Source organism: Erpetoichthys calabaricus, chromosome 3, assembly GCF_900747795.2.
Source record: "Erpetoichthys calabaricus chromosome 3, fErpCal1.3, whole genome shotgun sequence".
Classification (NCBI taxonomy): Eukaryota; Metazoa; Chordata; class Cladistia; order Polypteriformes; family Polypteridae; genus Erpetoichthys; species Erpetoichthys calabaricus.
Genome location: NC_041396.2, coordinates 11059194 through 11077512, shown reverse-complemented (window position 1 = coordinate 11077512; position 18319 = coordinate 11059194). Strand labels below are relative to the sequence as shown.

At 43.5% G+C, this 18319-nt stretch overlaps 2 protein-coding genes across 2 annotated transcripts in view; both read left to right on the top strand.

The window, feature by feature from the left end:
• Window positions 1-18319, top strand: part of inka2 (inka box actin regulator 2) — a 361375-nt gene that overhangs the window by 13631 nt on the left and 329425 nt on the right. The window lies entirely within an intron of this gene.
• The window catches only part of eif2b4 (eukaryotic translation initiation factor 2B, subunit 4 delta), a 77103-nt gene continuing 64677 nt past the window's right edge, over window positions 5894-18319 (top strand). The window contains exon 1 of the mRNA XM_028796361.2: window positions 5894-6006. Within this exon, the coding sequence (XP_028652194.1) occupies window positions 5946-6006 (61 nt within the window). The 5' untranslated portion in view covers window positions 5894-5945. The remainder of the gene's footprint in view (window positions 6007-18319) is intronic.

The following is an 18319-nucleotide window of genomic DNA, read 5'->3' as shown; positions in this document are numbered from 1 at the left end:
TAACTCAAACTACGATCGTCTCTCAAATGAACATACAGTACATTACAACTTGTAGTAAAAAAAACATCGGCCTCTGTTGCTCACCACCATTTGTGAGACTCGCTCCGATTGTGTGTGTTGTTTGGATAGGAACGGAATTATTTATATGCATGAGCATACGGTAAATAGGAATTGTGGGAAAAGATTCCTACTTAAAGATAATCGTTATAGTCTCAGTTTCACTGACTGTTGTCATTATGCTCAGTTTTCAGTTCATTGTATTTATTTAAACAATATGTATAAGTTACAATAATGTCTTACTTAAAAATATATTTACAGTGCATCCGGAAAGTATTCCCAGCGCTTCATCACTTGTTCCACATTTTGTTATGTCACAGCCTTATTCCAAAATGGATTAAATTCATTTTTTCCTCAGAATTCTACACACAACACCCCATAATGACAACGTGAAAAAAGTTTACTTGAGGGTTTTGCAGATTTATTAAAAATACAAAAACTGAGAAAGCACATGTACATAAGTGTTCACAGCCTTTGCCATGAAGCTCAAAATTGAGCTCAGGTCCATCCTGTTTCCCCTGAACATCCTTGAGATGTTTCTGCAGCTTCATTGGAGTCCACCTGTGGTAAATTCAGTTGACTGGACATGATTTGGAAAGGCACACACCTGTCTATAGAAGGTCCCACAGTTGACAGTTCATGTCAGAGCACAAACCAAGCATGAAGTCAAAGGAATTGTCTGTAGACCTCCGAGACAGGATTGTCTCGAGGCACAAATCTGGGGAAGGTTACAGAAAACTTTCTGCTGCTTTGAAGGTCCCAATGAGCACAGTGGCCTCCATCATCCGTAAGTGGAAGAAGTTTGAAACCACCAGGACTCTTCCTAGAGCTGGCCGGCCATCTAAACTGAGCGATCGGGGGAGAAGAGCCTTAGTCAGGGAGGTGACCAAGAACCCGATGGTCACTCTGTCAGAGCTCCAGAGGTCCTCTGTGGAGAGAGGAGAACCTTCCAGAAGGACAACCATCTCTGCAGCAATCCACCAATCAGGCCTGTATGGTAGAGTGGCCAGATGGAAGCCACTCCTTAGTAAAAGGCACATGGCAGCCCACCTGGAGTTTGCCAAAAGGCACCTGAAGGACTCTCAGACCATGAGAAAGAAAATTCTCTGGTCTGATGAGACAAAGATTGACCTCTTTGGTGTGAATGCCAGGTGTCACGTTTGGAGGAAACCAGGCACCGCTCATCACCAGGCCAATACCATCCCTACAGTGAAGCATGGTGGTGGCAGCATCATGCTGTGGGGAACGGGGAGACTAGTCAGGATAAAGGGAAAGATGACTGCAGCATTGTACAGAGACATCCTGGATGAAAACCTGCTCCAGAGCGCTCTTGACCTCAGACTGGGGCGACGGTTCATCTTTCAGCAGGACAACGACCCTAAGCACACAGCCAAGATATCAAAGGAGTGGCTTCAGGACAACTCTGTGAATGTCCTCGAGTGGCCCAGCCAGAGCCCAGACTTGAATCCGATTGAACATCTCTGGAGAGATCTTAAAATGGCTGTGCACCGACGCTTCCCATCCAACCTGATGGAGCTTGAGAGGTGCTGCAAAGAGGAATGGGCGAAACTGGCCAAGGATAGGTGTGCCAAGCTTGTGGCATCATATTCAAAAAAGACTTGAGGCTGGAATTGCTGCCAAAGGTGCATCGACAAAGTATTGAGCAAAGGCTGTGAATACTTATGGACATGGGATTTCTCAGCTTTTTTATTTTTAATAAATTTACAAAAACCTCAAGTAAAGTTTTTTCATTTTGTCATTATGGGGTGTTGTGTGTAGAATTCTGAGGAAAAAAAATGAATTGAATCCATTTTGGAATAAGGCTGTAACATAACAAAATGTGGAACAAGTGATGCGCTGGGAATACTTTCTGGATGCACTGTATATACACTAGGAGGCTTTCACTAACTGACAAGTCTCAGAATTAAAGTTTAAATCCGAACAATACAGTCATATGAAAAAGTTTGTGAGCCCCTCTCAGCCTGCATAATAATTGACTCTCCTTTCAACAGTAAAGATAACAGTGGTATGTCTTTCATTTCCTAGGAACATCTGAGTACTGCGGTGTTTTCTGAACAAAGATTTTTAGTGATGCAGTATTTAGTTGTATGAAATTAAATCAAATGTGAAAAACTGGCTGTGTACAAATGTGGCTCCCCTTCCAGGGGGATAAAATTGATGAGCCTCAGCATAAAGTTATGGGAAAGAGTAGTGGAAGCTCAGTTAAGAAGTGAGCAGATGATTAGTGATGATTAGTGAGCAGCAGGATGGTTTCATGCCAAGAAAGAGCAACACAGATGCAATGTTTGCTCTGAGGATGTTGATGGAGAAGTTTAGGGAAGGTCAGAAGGAGTTGCATTGCGTCTTTGTGGGCCTGGAGAAAGCATATGACAGGGGGCCTCGAGAGGAGCTGTGTATTGTATGAGGAAGTCAGGAGTGGCAGAGAAGTACATAAGAGTTGTACAGGACATGTACGAGGGAAGTGTGACAGTGGTGAGGTCTGAAGTAGGAGTGATGGATGCATTCAACATGGAGGTGGGATTACATCAGGGATCGGCTCTGAGCCCTTTCTTATTTGCAATGTTGATGGACAGGTTGACAGACGAGATTAGACAGGAGTCCCCATGGACTGTGATGTTTGCTGATGACATTGTGATCTGTAGCGATAGTAGGGAGCAGGTTGAGGAGACCCTGGAGAGGTGGAGATCTGCTCTAGAGAGGAGAGAAATGAAGGTCAGTAGGAACAAGACAGAATACATGTGTGTAAATGAGAGGGAGGTCAGTGGAATGGTGAGGATGAGGGAGTAGAGTTGGCGAAGGTGGATGAGTTTAAATACTTGGGATCAACAGTACAGAGTAACGGGGAGTATAGAAGAGAAGTGAAAAAGAGAGTGCAGGCAGGATGGAGGAGAGTGTCAGGAGTGATTTGTGACAGACGGGTACCAGCAAGAGTGAAAGGAAGGTCTACAGGACGGTAGTGAGACCAGCTATGTTATATGGGCTGGAGACGGTGGCACAGGAGACAGAGCTGGAGGTGGCAGAGTTAAAGATGCTAAGATTTGCATTGGATGTGAAGAGGATGGACAGGATTAGAAATGAGGACATTAGAGGGTTAGCTCAGGTTGGACGGTTGGGAGTCAGAGAGGTGAGATTGTGTTGGTTTGGACATGTGCAGAGGAGAGATAGATAGATAGATAGATAGATAGATAGATAGATAGATAGATAGATAGATAGATAGATAGATAGATAGATAGATAGATAGATACTTTATTAATCCCAATGGGAAATTCACATTCTTCAGCAGCAGCATACTGATACAATAAATTGTTGCTCTGACATCACATGTGATGAAGACCATGGAGAGGCTGCTGCTTCACCACCTTAGGCCACAGGTTCAACACGCCCTTGACCCTCTGCAGTTTGCATATCAGGAGAAGGTGGGAGCGGAGGATGCCATCATCTATATGCTACACCGATCCCTCTCTCACTTGGACAGAGGCAGTGGTGCTGTAAGAATTATGTTTCTAGACTTCTCTAGCGCCTTCAACACAATCCAACCTCTGCTCCTTAGGGACAAGCTGACAGAGATGGGATTAGATTCATACCTAGTGGCATGGATCGTGGACTATCTTAAAGACAGACCTCAGTATGTGCGTCTTGGGAACTGCACGTCTGACATTGTGGTCAGCAACACAGGAGCGCCACAGGGGACTGTACTTTCTCCGGTCCTGTTCAGCCTATATACATCAGACTTCCAATACAACTCGGAGTCCTGCCACATGCAAAAGTTCTCTAATGACACTGCTATCGTGGGCTGCATCAGGAATGGGCTGGAGGAGGAGTATAGGGACCTAATCAATGACTTTGTTAAATGGTGCGACTCAAACCACCTACACCTGAACACCAGCAAAACCAAAGAGCTGGTGGTGGATTTTAGGAGGCCCAGACCCCTCATAGACCCTGTGATCATCAGAGGTGACTGTGTGCAGAGGGTGCAGACCTATAAATATCTGGGAGTGCAGCTGGATGATAAATTAGACTGGACTGCCAATACTGATGCGCTGTGCAAGAAAGGACAGAGCCGACTATACTACCTTAGAAGGCTGGCGTCCTTCAACATCTGCAATAAGATGCTGCAGATGTTCTATCAGACAGTTGTGGCGAGCGCCCTCTTCTACACGGTGGTGTGCTGGGGAGGCAGCATTAAGAGGAAAGACGCCTCACGCCTGGACAAACTGGTGAGGAAGGCAGGCTCTATTGTTGGCATGGAGCTGGACAGTTTAACATCTGTGGCAGAGCGACGGGTGCTCAGCAGGTTCCTATCAATTATGGAGAATCCACTGCATCCACTTAATAGTATCATCTCCAGACAGAAGAGCAGCTTCAGTAACAGACTGCTGTCACTGTCCTGCTCCACTGACAGACTGAGGAGATCGTTCCTCCCCCAAACTATGCGACTCTTTAATTCCATCGGGGGGGGGGGGGGGGGGGGGGGGGGGGGGGGGTGGGGGGGGGGGGGGGGGGTAAACGTCTGTTTTTCACCTGCATTATTATCATTCTTTAATTTAATATTATTTATTGTATCAGTATGCTGCTGCTGAAGAATGTGAATTTCCCATTGGGATTAATAAAGTATCTATCTATCTATCTATCTATCTATCTATCTAAATAATATTAAATTAAAGAATGATAATAATGCAGGTGAAAAACAGACAATAACTTTGTATAATGTTAACGTTTACCCCCCCCCGGGTGGAATTAAAGAGTCGCATAGTTTGGGAGAGGACCGATCTCCTCAATCTGTCAGTGGAGCAGGACGGTGACAACAGTCTGTCGCTGAAGCTGCTCTTCTGTCTGGAGATGATACTATTAAGTGGATGCAGTGGATTCTCCATGATTGACAGGAGCCTGCTGAGCGCCCTTCGCTCTGCCACAGATGTTAAACTGTCCAGCTCCATGCCAACAATAGAGCCTGCCTTCCTCACCAGTTTGTCCAGACGTGAGGCGTCTTTCATCTTAATGCTGCCTCCCCAGCACACCACTGCGTAGAAGAGGGCGCTCGCCACAACTGTCTGATAGATGAGGGGTATATTGGGAGAAGGGTGCTAGGGATGGAGCTGCCAGGGAAGAGGAAAAGAGGAAGGCCTAAGAGAAGGTTTATGGATGTGCTGACAGATGACATGCAGGTGATGGGTGTAACAGAGCAAGATGATGAGGACAGAAGGATATGGAAGAAGATGATCTGCTGTGGCAACCCCTAATGGGTGCAGCCGAAAGAAGATTACATTATGAGAGCTACTTTTGATATTTATCTTTTAATTACATTTCTGGAAAAACAAATTGTGAGACAACGTGTGTTTTTTGCCATTGTTGTTTTTAATGACATTGCTATTTTCGTTTCGGCGACATGAAGCCTCAAAGTCCGAATGTCAAACGAAAGTCACGTCAAACTAACTTTAACCTCGGTAAGAAGCATGGAGAGAGTCACGCTATATAAACAGACATTACACATGTCAAACGTTATCGCTTTTTTGTGAATTGTAGATCATTGAACCATCAATAAAGAAAAACTGAATCGACCTGAAAGGCACTTACGAAGAAATACAGACATCGATCACTCCCCTCACGTAATCCCTCTGTATTTTTTGTCAGGTGTTTCATACTTTTATAGTTCTTGTCATTTTCATTACCAATTATGCACGCTGAACGCCAAAATATAGTTCCTTACTAATGCACTACAAAAATTATTACAATACACCCGGACAAATAATATCCACAGTCATTCCCGGCGGCTACTGAATGAATCCACGCGGATAGGGCGCTCACAGACTACGTCACTTCCGTATATCCTACGTCGTCAAAGCCGCGCCAGACCACGACTGTCAAACATGGCGGAAGATGATGGAGCCGCGAGTCAGCGACTGAATAGCGGTGCTGGTGTCATAGACGGTACGATATTTAATTTAATTAATTTGCTATTTGACGAGGGTCAGTAGCGTTGTAGCTACTTGCTTTAAAACTTTTAACGCTTCAGGCTTGGATGAAGTAGCCAAGTCATGTAGAATGGAGCTCCAGGGTGCAGCTGCTTCAACTTCTGTCATTTATGACTTATTTCCGTACGGTTCTGGTTTTTAGCTTCAGAACAACTCATCAGAACCATCGTTCACTCTTTGGGTGCTGAGATGGAGTATAGCGCATAGTTTTCATGTAGGTATGGAAATGATCGAGCACATGCCAATAGCTTGCACGGTAATCGAATGGCAGTACCGCCGCCGCCGCGTTCGTGAATACGCCCTGTGATGTACTGGCGTCCCGACCAAGGCTGTGTTACCAACACGCTTGGGATTACCGACTGCTCCCCGTACTCGTATAATGTTGAAAGAACTTTCAGAAGACAATGGAGCGAAACATCGGAAAGCAATTTTAACCTTTTTGAGTTTTCAGGCCGTTTGTGGCAACTAGCGATCTGGCTCTTTCTGTTCTAGGCAGTAGCTGTGTTACCCGGCTTCGCTCGCGAGATTTCCGAAGATGATAAACGGCAGTTACAGTGCAGTCGGTGAATAGGGCGCATCAGAACTACATTAGAACGGTCTAGACGAGAACAGGCCGTTCAGACCAACTAAGCTTCCCGGACCCATCCATCCACGTAATCGTCTAGTTCTGAAGGTCCCGACTGTCTACCACACCACATGTTCGCTTGTTACACGTGTCTGTGTTTCACTGTGTGAATAAAATCTTCCTAATGTTTGTGCGAAATTTCCCCGTCACAAGTTTCCATCTGTGGCCCCTGTCTCATTGATGGAATTAATTTTAAAGTCACCGTCTCGATCCACTGGACTAATTCCCTTCATAACTGTAAACACTTCAATCAGATCACTGAAAAGGCTCAGCTCCTTTTCCTTCATAGGGTGATTCATGTCACATCATCATACTTTTGGACCTTACTGTCACAGATTTTAACAAAACTTGGAATACTAATTTGGTCTTATGAGTAATTTATGGAACTGAAGTTGCACCTGTCTTGGATCATTATTAAGGGAGATATAAGCTAACAAAAATTTAAACTTATTGGGGGCTATGCAGTAATGACTTTGGTAATTTGGTAACATGGTATTTTTTTCAATTTGGGGATAGCATAGAATTTACACAAAATAGAGAGTTGAAAAAGAGCTTTAAAACAATATGGGAACCATTTCTGTGCAACTTCTATTTAGGGAGATATAGCCAGTCGAAGTCATAATCCCCCATCAATACGTTCAAACTTTGTTCACTTAAATCGTCTATTAACAAAGTAAAGAAACAGTAGTGGAATCCGGCAATTTAAGATTGCTGATGACAAAAATGGCACCAAACATCGAAAAATTAGTGTCATCACACCAAGCTCAGTCTTCTCACTAATATTGTATTCATTTTTTTAATAATATTTTTTAAGTCATATTTGGACTATACACCAATATTGTTAATATCTTCTTATAAAATAACAAGGGGGCTCCGCCTCCTGCTCGCTTCGCTCGCCAACCCCCAGTGTTGGGTAACCCGAAATACATTGATGAATGTCTGAGATATATTGGTTCATTCGTTGATAGATTGCGTCATCTGGATCTAACACATAGATCTGTGCATATTTGGGTTCATGATTTGGCTCAGGGTGCACTGTTCCAATCCGATGTAATATTTGTCCACATACGTGAAAGCAGTATAGGCCATTGCCAGCTGGTGGCCTGATATTCATCCTGGTAGATGCAAAAGCAAATGAACTATTGTAGGATCTAATGCAGTCCATAAAGTTTTTACTTTCGGGTACATTGTTAGTTAGAAGCATCCGTAGATATTCAGGATATTCTTCTAAAGGAGGCAGTCTAACATGACCCCTTTGACAACAACGTGTAAACTCATTAGTTGTATTGCCAGTTGTTTCTTCAGGGAAGTTAAGTGAATGACAATGACAGCAAATGATATTCATTAATCCTAATGAGTGTTCATTAATAATGGATGCATTACAGAATGCGTTGTCAGCTAATTGGCGGAATTGTTTAGCGGCTGTTTGTCGTTCCTTTCTTTGCCGTTTATCTATTGCCTCTGCTGTTTGAGAGGCGCGTTGTAGGTGCCTGCGTTCATTAATTGTATTCAGGCGGGACCGTTTCTGTATGTCCATTAGTTGAAAAGTTTCGTTCTGGAGCCGGAGCCGTGACCGTGACTCCATTAGTTATCCATTGTCTACCATTAGTAATATGGATAATAGCACATACTGTTAATACGGAGCGTTGTCTGTGGTTGTACTGTTAATAATGCATCACTGTAATGTGATTCCCATATGCTATATGGTTTGGACGTGTGAGGATGCCGAACGTTTAATACGGAGAGTTCGTTTATTCTTATTACCCGGACCATGCTGTGTAGTATGGACGTTTAGTTCAGAAGCGCGTTGTAGGCGCCTGCGCCTTTCGTACTTTCTCGCTCCTTCCGTACTATCTTTGTGGACCTTTGCGGACTCCATAGTGTCTTACGCTTGACTCTGGGGTGCAGTGCAGAATCCTCTTTTCTGTGTGGCTGTGTCGTTAGTCGTTAGCTATGGGCGCGTTGTTGCTTCATGTCTTATTTACGTTAGTTGAGCTCTTTTGTTTTCGAGCCGTAACTCCTTCGTTCGCGGTGGATCAGACTTCGCTTGCGGTTTATGAGACGCACGCTGTAGGCGCCTGCGCACTATGTCTCCTGGGTCCATCGCCGTGTACGTGCGTCTGTGCCTTCCAGTTTACCATTCTCGGTTAGTAATATGGATTTTAAACATCTGTCCTTGGTTTTTCAATATATAGTATAGTATAGTTCACCCAAGGTGGCGCTATCGAATCACTCTTTGAAAAAGTGGGCTCTGACCCAAGAAAGTCTGGGAACCTATGATTTAACCGATTAAATTATATTTACTGAGCCATAAGGCAAAGCTCTCAATTTACCAGGCGATCTATGTTCCTACCCTCACCTATGGTCATGAGCTATGGGTAGTGACCGAAAGAACGAGATCGCGAATACAAGCGGCTGAAATGAGTTTGCTCCGCAGGGTGTCTGGGCTCTCCCTTAAAGATAGGGTGAGAAGCTCAGTCATCTGTGAGGGGCTCAGAGTAGAGCCGCTGCTCCTCCGCATCGAGAGGAGTCAGATGAGGTGGCTCGGATATCTGATCAGGATGCTTCCTGGACGCCTCCCTGGTGAGGTGTTCCGGGCACGTCTAACCGGGAGGAGTCCCCGTGGAAGACCCAGGACACGCTGGAGGGACTATGTCTCCTGGCTGGCCTGGGAATGCCTCGGGATTCTCCTGGAAGAGCTAGAAGAAGTGGCCGGGGAGAGGGAAGTCTGGGCATCTCTGCTCAAGCTGCTGCCCCCGCGACCCGACCTCGGATAAGCGGAAGAGGATGGATGGATGGATGAAATTATATTTAACTGGTATTAACAGTCTTTCCCATGGAAAAATGTTATTAGTGAATGGCCCTGCTTGTTAACGGGTTCCCTTTTAAAAATTAACAACGATGTTTCAGGATTTAATAAATGTTTTGCCTCGACAGGCCCACGTTTGACTCTTCCGTTATAAACTCGGCACCTACAGACCTGGGCAGAAGAGCAGGTGTCTCCTCAGATGCAATGAACCCTTAAAAGCGGGTCACTCTTTCTTTTTTTCCTGTTTAATTCCCAGAATTAGCATCTTCCAGATTAGTTCACTTTTGCTTTGTAATTAATTATTTTAAGATATACAATAGATGAAGCTACAGATGTAATGACAGATGTTTTCAATCTGTAAACATTTAAGGTTTAAGAATCATTTGACATAAAATACTGAAGACCAGGGGGGTACTTTCCGTACGTCACTTAAATCATCCGAGATCAGATGCCTCATCTTGGATAAGTTAATGCCGGTGACACTCATCTGGGATAGGTCGGTTTTTCAAACACAGCCGTGTATTAGATTAGTCGAGCTGGATCTAATAATACGAGATGAATGCGCACGCCCGCGCTGAGTGAAAAGCCCATATATATTGAGTCTAGAAAACATGATCAGCAAGTCTTTGATAGGCTGTAACAAAATGACGAATGGGCACATTTTTTTTTTTCACACTAGCGGAATCAGGACCTTTTATTCGAAGGACATGAAGAATTTCAAGATTTAATATGCACAAGGGGTAACACCACAAAAACATCCCAAACCAGAAAAAACGGCTGGCAGAAAGTGGCCGACAGATTCAACGCTAAGTAGTGTGCATTGTACTTACTGAATGCAGTGTTTCATTTCCTATGTGTCAGATTAATTATTATTTAATATGTCATAATTCCAGATCAAACGTGAGCACAAGGAGAACACGGGAACAGGTTAAAGTGAAGTACAAGAATATACTTCAAACTGGTAAATATTGGTATATAACTATTTAAAGAATTGTTGACATAAAGAATCATATATAATATAAAAAACATGGATTCTAAAGCTAATAAGAAGGCAGACAAGCAAAAAACAGGTGGAGGTCCGCGCGGTCCAGACCTAACCCCTGCAGAAGAGTTGGCTGTCCAGCAAAATGCCCATCACCTTGTTTGTGAGGGCATTCCAGGGGGAAGCTCCTCCTCAGAACCAGTGGCAGGATGCAGTGGTCACTTCATTTCAGGTAAAGGATGGTCATTGCATATATTTGTCATCGATGTGTGCCATAGGTATGTTCCATATAGCCCTCTTTTTTGTTGGGTCAGTTGCAGGGAATGTCAAGCGAACCCGGGTCTCCTAACTGTGAGGCAGCAGTGCTACCCACTGTGCCACCCCCCATGAATAATAATGATAATTAATTGAATATACAGAGCTTCAGGATTAAACTGAGATGAAGCTTAGCACTAGAAATACTTCAGTGAGGCCGCATCACTAGTGATGGGGGTCAAGTCTGCCTTCTTCAAGAAGCCTGCCAGGAAAAGGAGATGGGCAGCCTTCTCGTCACTGAAAGAGATTGTGCTGACTGAGGCATACACCCTGGTTTGAGAGATTGTGCTGACCGAGGCATACCCCCTGGTTTGAATCAGTAGGGTACCACGCTGGACAGATTCACCTCTACAAAGAGTTCTTTCTGGCTGAGAACACCTCAGCTCAGGCTGTAACAAATATTCTAGACCCTAAAAGTGAAGTTCACCTTCATCTCAGAAGGATGCATCAAAACTAGGAACAGCTCTTACAATTCTGGAGGGCACTCGCTGTCCTACTGCAATCTCGGCATACAGCATCGTGGAGGATCTGGGCTCCTACCTGATGAATGGAACTGCAAAATAAGGTTCAGTTGTGCTAGTGTGCTTTTCATTAAGAGGAATGTAAAGTGCCATTTCATTATTTTTTTTGTTGTAACTATTGCTACTTTCTTACAGTTTAAAAAAAAAAAAATGTAAAAACCCCAAAATTCGAATCAAGGAAAAATAAATAAAATGGTGAAAACCGAAAATCAAAAGAAATAAAACAGAATTTGTGGAAAAAATAAAACGGAGTCCATAGGGTTCTATTAATGTCTTCTTAACGCTGTGTGTCAGTTGAGAGTGTCAAGTCCACTATGACTCCTAAGTCTTTCTCATAAGGTGTACTTTGGATTTTCAGACCCCTATTGTGTTTTCAAACTAGGGCTGCAAATAATGATTATTTGGGTAATCGACTAATCGTGCAATTTTTTTTCCGATTAGTCACGATTATTTCATGCCTAACTATTTTAATACCTGCGATTTGTGGTTGCACATCCAGTTCTGGGCTCCACTGCATGTCTTGCCTCATCTGCTCACGTCTGTCCACCTGTGAATGTCGCCCTGATGTCTCTGCATTAACATGACTAAAATGAATAATAATCAAATTAAAATGATAACCAGTGAAACATATAAATTTGAAAATAATCAGATTTTTTTTATATTAGTGTGACCATCACAATAAAAAAGAAATACATTAAGTAATACAAACTAAAGTGCACGTAGTCTTTAAACAAAAAAAGTGCATTTAACTTTACCAAAAAATACATTGTTAAAACCGAAACGTTTTTCATATTTTAGTAATAGATGGCAAAATCTTAATACATAATTTGCCTGCCTCCTCACTCACTCACGTTCGTCCGAAGCCGAATGCACAGTCACCTTCTGCGCAGCTGCCCGAAAAACCTTACGAGACTGACATCCAACCCCAACATCGCGGCAGGCGGCGGATTTACGGCCGCAAAAATTCAAAGAGAAAGGCGACTTCGATTAAAGCTCTAGAGGCCTGAAAGGCGATTTCGACTACAGCTCGAGGCCTAATTACGCATTCTGATTCAATTACATATTCATTCAATACACCTATATCATGTTTGTGGTGCTTATAATTATACTTATTACTATTCAATATTGTACTGGAACATTCATCATTCAATATTATACTATAGGCCTGGAAAATTCATCAAATAAAAGTACAAGCCTGTACAGTAATGAGTAAAGCGGACTACAATCATTACAAAACAACTTCTTCGTTACTTATTTGTTCTTCATTCACTGCTGACACAAACTCGTGCCCGTTTCATCTTACGTTGTCGAAATGGGCTCTTTGTCTAGTGTAGACATAAACTACATAATGTGTAAAGCCTGAAGTGCAAAGATCAAATAAACAATTTCACAAAAGGTTCAAGGATGAAACAACAGCTTCCGTGGTGCAGCGGTAGGAATTGCTGACTTATAATCAAGAGTCAGTCCCCTGGTTCGACCCTGACTGCCTCGTGTATTAGTAGTGAGTAGTGAGCTGCTCTTATTGTTAATATTCTACAATAAACACATACATTTGATTTGTGTCTGTAACGGCCACTGTAAATGTGTAGTCCTTGTAAAACGTTACTGTATTTTTCTTCACTTTTCTTCTCTCAGTCATGATCACGATACATACTACCGCCCCCTAGGGATCTAACGCTGTTAGCTTTTATCTGACACTGGGAATAACTGTAGATGTGAGTGGTGTTTTGAGACAATCGGACTGGAAATTCTCTGATCTGAATGGATAGAAGCTGATGCACAAATGCTGGCGAATCTGCCTTCTTCGTATCTCATTGTCACTTGATTTTTTTTATTCAATTTTATTAAGTGTTCCTGCTTACGCTGAATTAGTATGCGCCTTATGGCCCGTGATGTCAAAGTCACACTGACAAAAAAAAAATAGGTATCTCTTCTATATATTTCTCTTCCTGGTTCGTCCTGCTTCCACTTCAAAACCAGTCCCGCCCACACGCAGCCGACACAACATTTCTCGATTCTTGTTCATCGTCTTCCATGTCATGCACTATACTGGCCTGCTGAGTGTAATCCATCCAACAAGTACTCGAGGTGCTGCCACAACGGTAAAGTAGCTTTACCACCTTTGTGGGAGCCACCTGTGTCTTTACAACAGCTTCTTACACAGCAAACATCAGAAGCTAAAAATTATCGTGAACACATTCGAGAATACATCTCTTCTCTAGCGTTTGCTTTCATGGGTGCACAGATAATTCAACCTCCTGGCCACGGACCATACTGTTTTAAAATACACAGGCAAATTTATCACCAAATCTCTCCACTATATGCTAACACTTCTACCTCTCCAGGATATGGACAGTTGAATGTTTTTGACACAGCGCAAGCTACTGAAGTACGCTTACAAAATAAAGCAAACTCTGCATGCAGCGAAAATGTACTTCTCCAGCTAGATTCCATGCTCAGAACCATCAACCCCTTCACTAAATCATACAAACACATGCATGAAATCGCTCAGTCCAATCCAACAGCATCTGTACAAATGGTTTTCAAGGAAAACCCTGGGCAGGATTTACAACGATACAATGTCCCGACATTGCAACGATTTTCGTCGGAGAAGATGGTGAGCCTCCTGCCGAAAGGGACATTTGCATCTATCCCATACGCAACTCCTGTAAACAGATTTCCACGCTCAATATGAATTGCGATCGTATGGTTTACTCACTTTTATTCCCTTACGGAGACATTGGCTGGCACAAAGATTTACAACATGTTCCCGATAAAAGAACCGACAAGCGAATAAGGCGTACTCAATGCCAATTTTACGAGTACAGATTAGCAATGAGGAATACATTTAGTATTTTGCACTCCAGTGGCAAACTATTCCAACAGTACGTCGTAGATGCGTATGTTAAAACAGAGGGCGCGCGTCTCAACTATCTCAGATTACATCAACAAGATCTGCACGTGGAACAATACAAAGGACTATCAGACACACTGCAAGCAAACGCTGAAAATAACACTGTACGTGTAGGCAAAATGATCATATTACCATCCACATTTCCAGGAAGTCCAAGATACATGCAACAAAACTATCAGGATGCCATGGCCATTGTACGTAAATTCGGAAAGCCTGATTTATTTATCACTTTCACATGTAATCCTACTTGGCCGGAAGTTCTACATGCACACTGCGTCTTTCAAGAAGTATTTGTTTCTACTTGATTTCTGAATTCCTTTCTCACCGTTTTCCGTTCCTTTACACCGCTGTATGCTACGGCGGGCGTCGGCTAGTATAGTATATTTGGAATTATTCATTTTATGACCTTTATAGTACATTTTGGAAAACATTGTGGCACGGATGCAACATTATTCATATTATTCATATTCATTTGCGGAGCTACTTGCAGTGACCGTGTTATTTCTCTAACACCAACCCCCCCCGCTCCCCCTCCCAATCCCTGACGACCTTGCCCAGTCTGCACAGGACATGCAGAGGAAAGAATGCTCCTCTGCAAGGTGAGCCATGAACACTCTTCTTTTCTCAATGGACCCCGTAATATGCCTCGCTTTGATCGCCTCCAGGTCAAGCTGGTTATAGCACAAGCAACCGGCTACCCGCGTGCTCCTGCCAGCACTGAATAAGCTCACGCCTTCTGGTGTCAGTGCACAGCATTGGGGTGGGGGGGGAGAAAAAGACAAATATATGTGACATACCAATCAGAAAACATCATCGCTCTAATGCAATCTCTCTATTGTAAAAGGAAATCATGGGACGAGACTTTCTTGGAGATAATTTCAACTCCCACGAGAGATAATTTTAGGTCCAGCAAGACAAGACTTTTTGCCAAGTCCTGCCCTCGTCTCAAACATTTACAGCTACTAGGGGGCTCTGCCCTCTGCTTGCTTTGCTCGCCAACCCCTGTATTTGGTTTACTGGATATACAATACAATTTATTTTTTGTATAGCCCAAAATCACACAAGAAGAGCCGCAATGGGCTTTAACAGGCCCTGCCTCTTGACAGCCCCCCAGCCTTGACCCTCTAAGAAGACAAGGAAAAACTCCCAAAAAAACCTTGTAGGGAAAAATAGAAGAAACCTTGGGAAAGTCAGTTCAAGGAGAGACCCCTTTCCAGGTAGGTTGGGCGAATAGTGGGTGTCAAAAAGAAGGGGGTCAATACAATACACAGAACAAATCCTTAATACAGTATAAAAATAAAAATTTTAGAAGTACGGAGCAGAATTTAACAGTAGATGATATATCCCATAATAATATTTGGATTTGTTCAGAGTCCTGGAGACCTCAGCCAACAAGCTGCCTCCCCCATTTGGCCATTCCACGGCTGAAACAACGCTGGGCCAGCCAATCCGATGAAAGGACCCCTCTACCCTACAATTCCTGCGATCCTCCATCAGGGATGACTTTTCCTTAGGCAGGCAAAACAACTTGGCAGGTGGGCCATGGCACCAAGTGCCACATTTGAGTACCGAGAAGAGAAACAGAATAGGTGAGGGTCAGTAACAAATTCTAACTATCATGTTATTTATGTTTAAGTGCTAATGACTAACCACAGAGATGCAGTCTGTACAGTTAATCAGCAGCTCTAGTCAGGGTGTGCTAAACTGAAGTAGTGAGTCTTCAGCCGAGATTTAAAAGCTGAGACCAAAGGGGCATCTCTTATAGTAGCAGGCAGACCACTCCACAGTTTAGGGGCCCTGTAACTAAAAGCTTGACCTCTCATTGTTATTTTATTAATCCTTAGAATCATAAGCTGGATGAAGGTGTCAGTCAAATGATAAGTAATAGTAATGATCTTGTTAGGTTACGGGAGCTGCTTATTTTTGAACATGGCTATACACATTTGCACATGAGTAGAACATTCCTGCATTACATCAATTCCTGTTTTTGAAGTGACTTGACTTTTGCTGATGGTCATTGCAAAGCACAGTTTTATAGGAAAGTGTCGTTATTGTCATCGTCTTGTTCTTCTTCTTTCAGCAGCTCCCATTAGGGGTTGCCACAGCGGATCATCTTATTCCATATCTTCCTGTCCTCTGCATCTTGCTCTGTTACACCCATCAGCTGTATGTATTCTTTCCAGTTGAATTGGGTAATCAGTAGGAACAATGGGAAATTCGAGTGTATTCGGTGTCCTCTGTAATGTAATGACATCACTGCACTGGACTGAAGGGCGTAAACATGTGAAAATTAAAAACCTCTAACTGATCGTAACACAATGCCCATCATCATGTTTGGGACAAAGACACATCTGCTCCACAGTTTAAAATTACAAATCGAACAATTCAGACGTAATTAAATTGCACATTTCAGGCTTTCATTTAAGGGGATTTGCATACACTTTGGTCACACCGTGTAGAAATGAGAACACTTTTCATACATGCTCCCTCCATTTCAGGGAACCATAATGTTTGGGGGGCAGCACGGTGTTGCAGTGGGTAGCGCTGCTGCCTCGCAGTTGGGAGACCTGGGGACCTGGGTTCGCTTCCCGGGTCCTCCCTGCGTGGAGTTTGCATGTTCTCCCCGTGTCTGCGTGGGTTTCCTCCCACAGTCCAAAGACATGCAGGTTAGGTGGACTGGCGATTCTAAATTGGCCCTAGCGTGTGCTTGGTGTGTGGGTGTGTTTGTGTGTGTCCTGCGGTGGGTTGGCACCCTGCCCGGGATTGGTTCCTGCCTTGTGCCGTGTGTTGGCTGGGATTGGCTCCAGCAGACCCCCATGACCCTGTGTTCGGATTCAGCGGTTTGGAAAATGGATGGATAATGTTTGGGACAGATGGCATCACAGGTGGTTGTGATGAAATGAATGTGTCCACATTGTCTGCAGAGAGGGCAGAATCTGCTGGTGCTATGTCTCCTGCAATTGAATAAACCCTCTCACTCGGGATAGGAGTACCAGGTACAGTAAGGAAGCGCTTTGCCATTATGGCAGTATGAGGATATGTGGGTTCATTTTTCCACATCAGTAGTGAGAGCATCTTCTATATAAACGTCTACGCGTGGAAGTGTGTGTGTCTGTGTGTGTGTGTCTGTCTGTCCGACCCGGAAGTGAGAGATGGAGTCGGGATAAGGGCTTCACCTCCGAGGATACAGAAGCTTGCTTAGGTCACTAATATGCAAGCAAGGCCAGCACATCAGCAAAGCAAAACCTCTAAAGAAAGACAAAATCGCTTAGCTGCTAACATCAGCAAAATGGTTTCCCTTTTACTTTTCCTCCCGCCGCTAATCATAAGTGATGCAAGCACGTTGGCAAAACGAATCCTCCTAGGAGAGAGACACCCAGAGTAGTTCCTTTCAATTTCCTGACTTCTCTACATTTCAATTTTTTTTTTCTGACGATTTCAATAGTTTCAAACAGCTAGTATATATACAGTGGGTATAGAAAAGAATCCCCCCCCCCTCTGAAATATTCCCATTTTATTTGCTTTGCAGCCTTAAATGAAAACACACACAAAAAATATTTCTTCCCAGCTTTACTTACTCAATGCAACCGATAACATCCAAGTGAAAGATATCACAGCTACAGTTCAGAAAATTATAAAAAAAATCAAAAACAAGACCTACTGAGATGAATAAAGGATCACCCCCCCATGTCAATGTCATTTTGTCGACCCCCCTTTTGCTTTAATGACAGCCTTGAGTCTGTTGAGATTCTTCTCTGTCAGCTTGCCTACCTAGATTAGTAATATTTGCCCCCCACTCTTCTTTACAGTTTAACTGTTCCAAGTTCGGTCACATTGGATGATGAGCGTTGGTGGTCTGCTATCTTCCAGTCTTTTCCCAGATTTTCAGTGTGATTTAGCTCTGGGCTCTGACTGGCCACACCAGGACATTCACTTTTTTCTCCTTCAGCCACTGTGTGGACAATGTTGCTGTGTGCTTCGGGTCGTTGTAGTGTTGAAAGGTGAACATTCTGCCCATCTTCAACTTTCTGGCAGAGGGTAGCAGGTTTTCCTTCAGAATTTGATGGTATTTTGCCCCATCCATTTTTCCTTCTACCCTAACG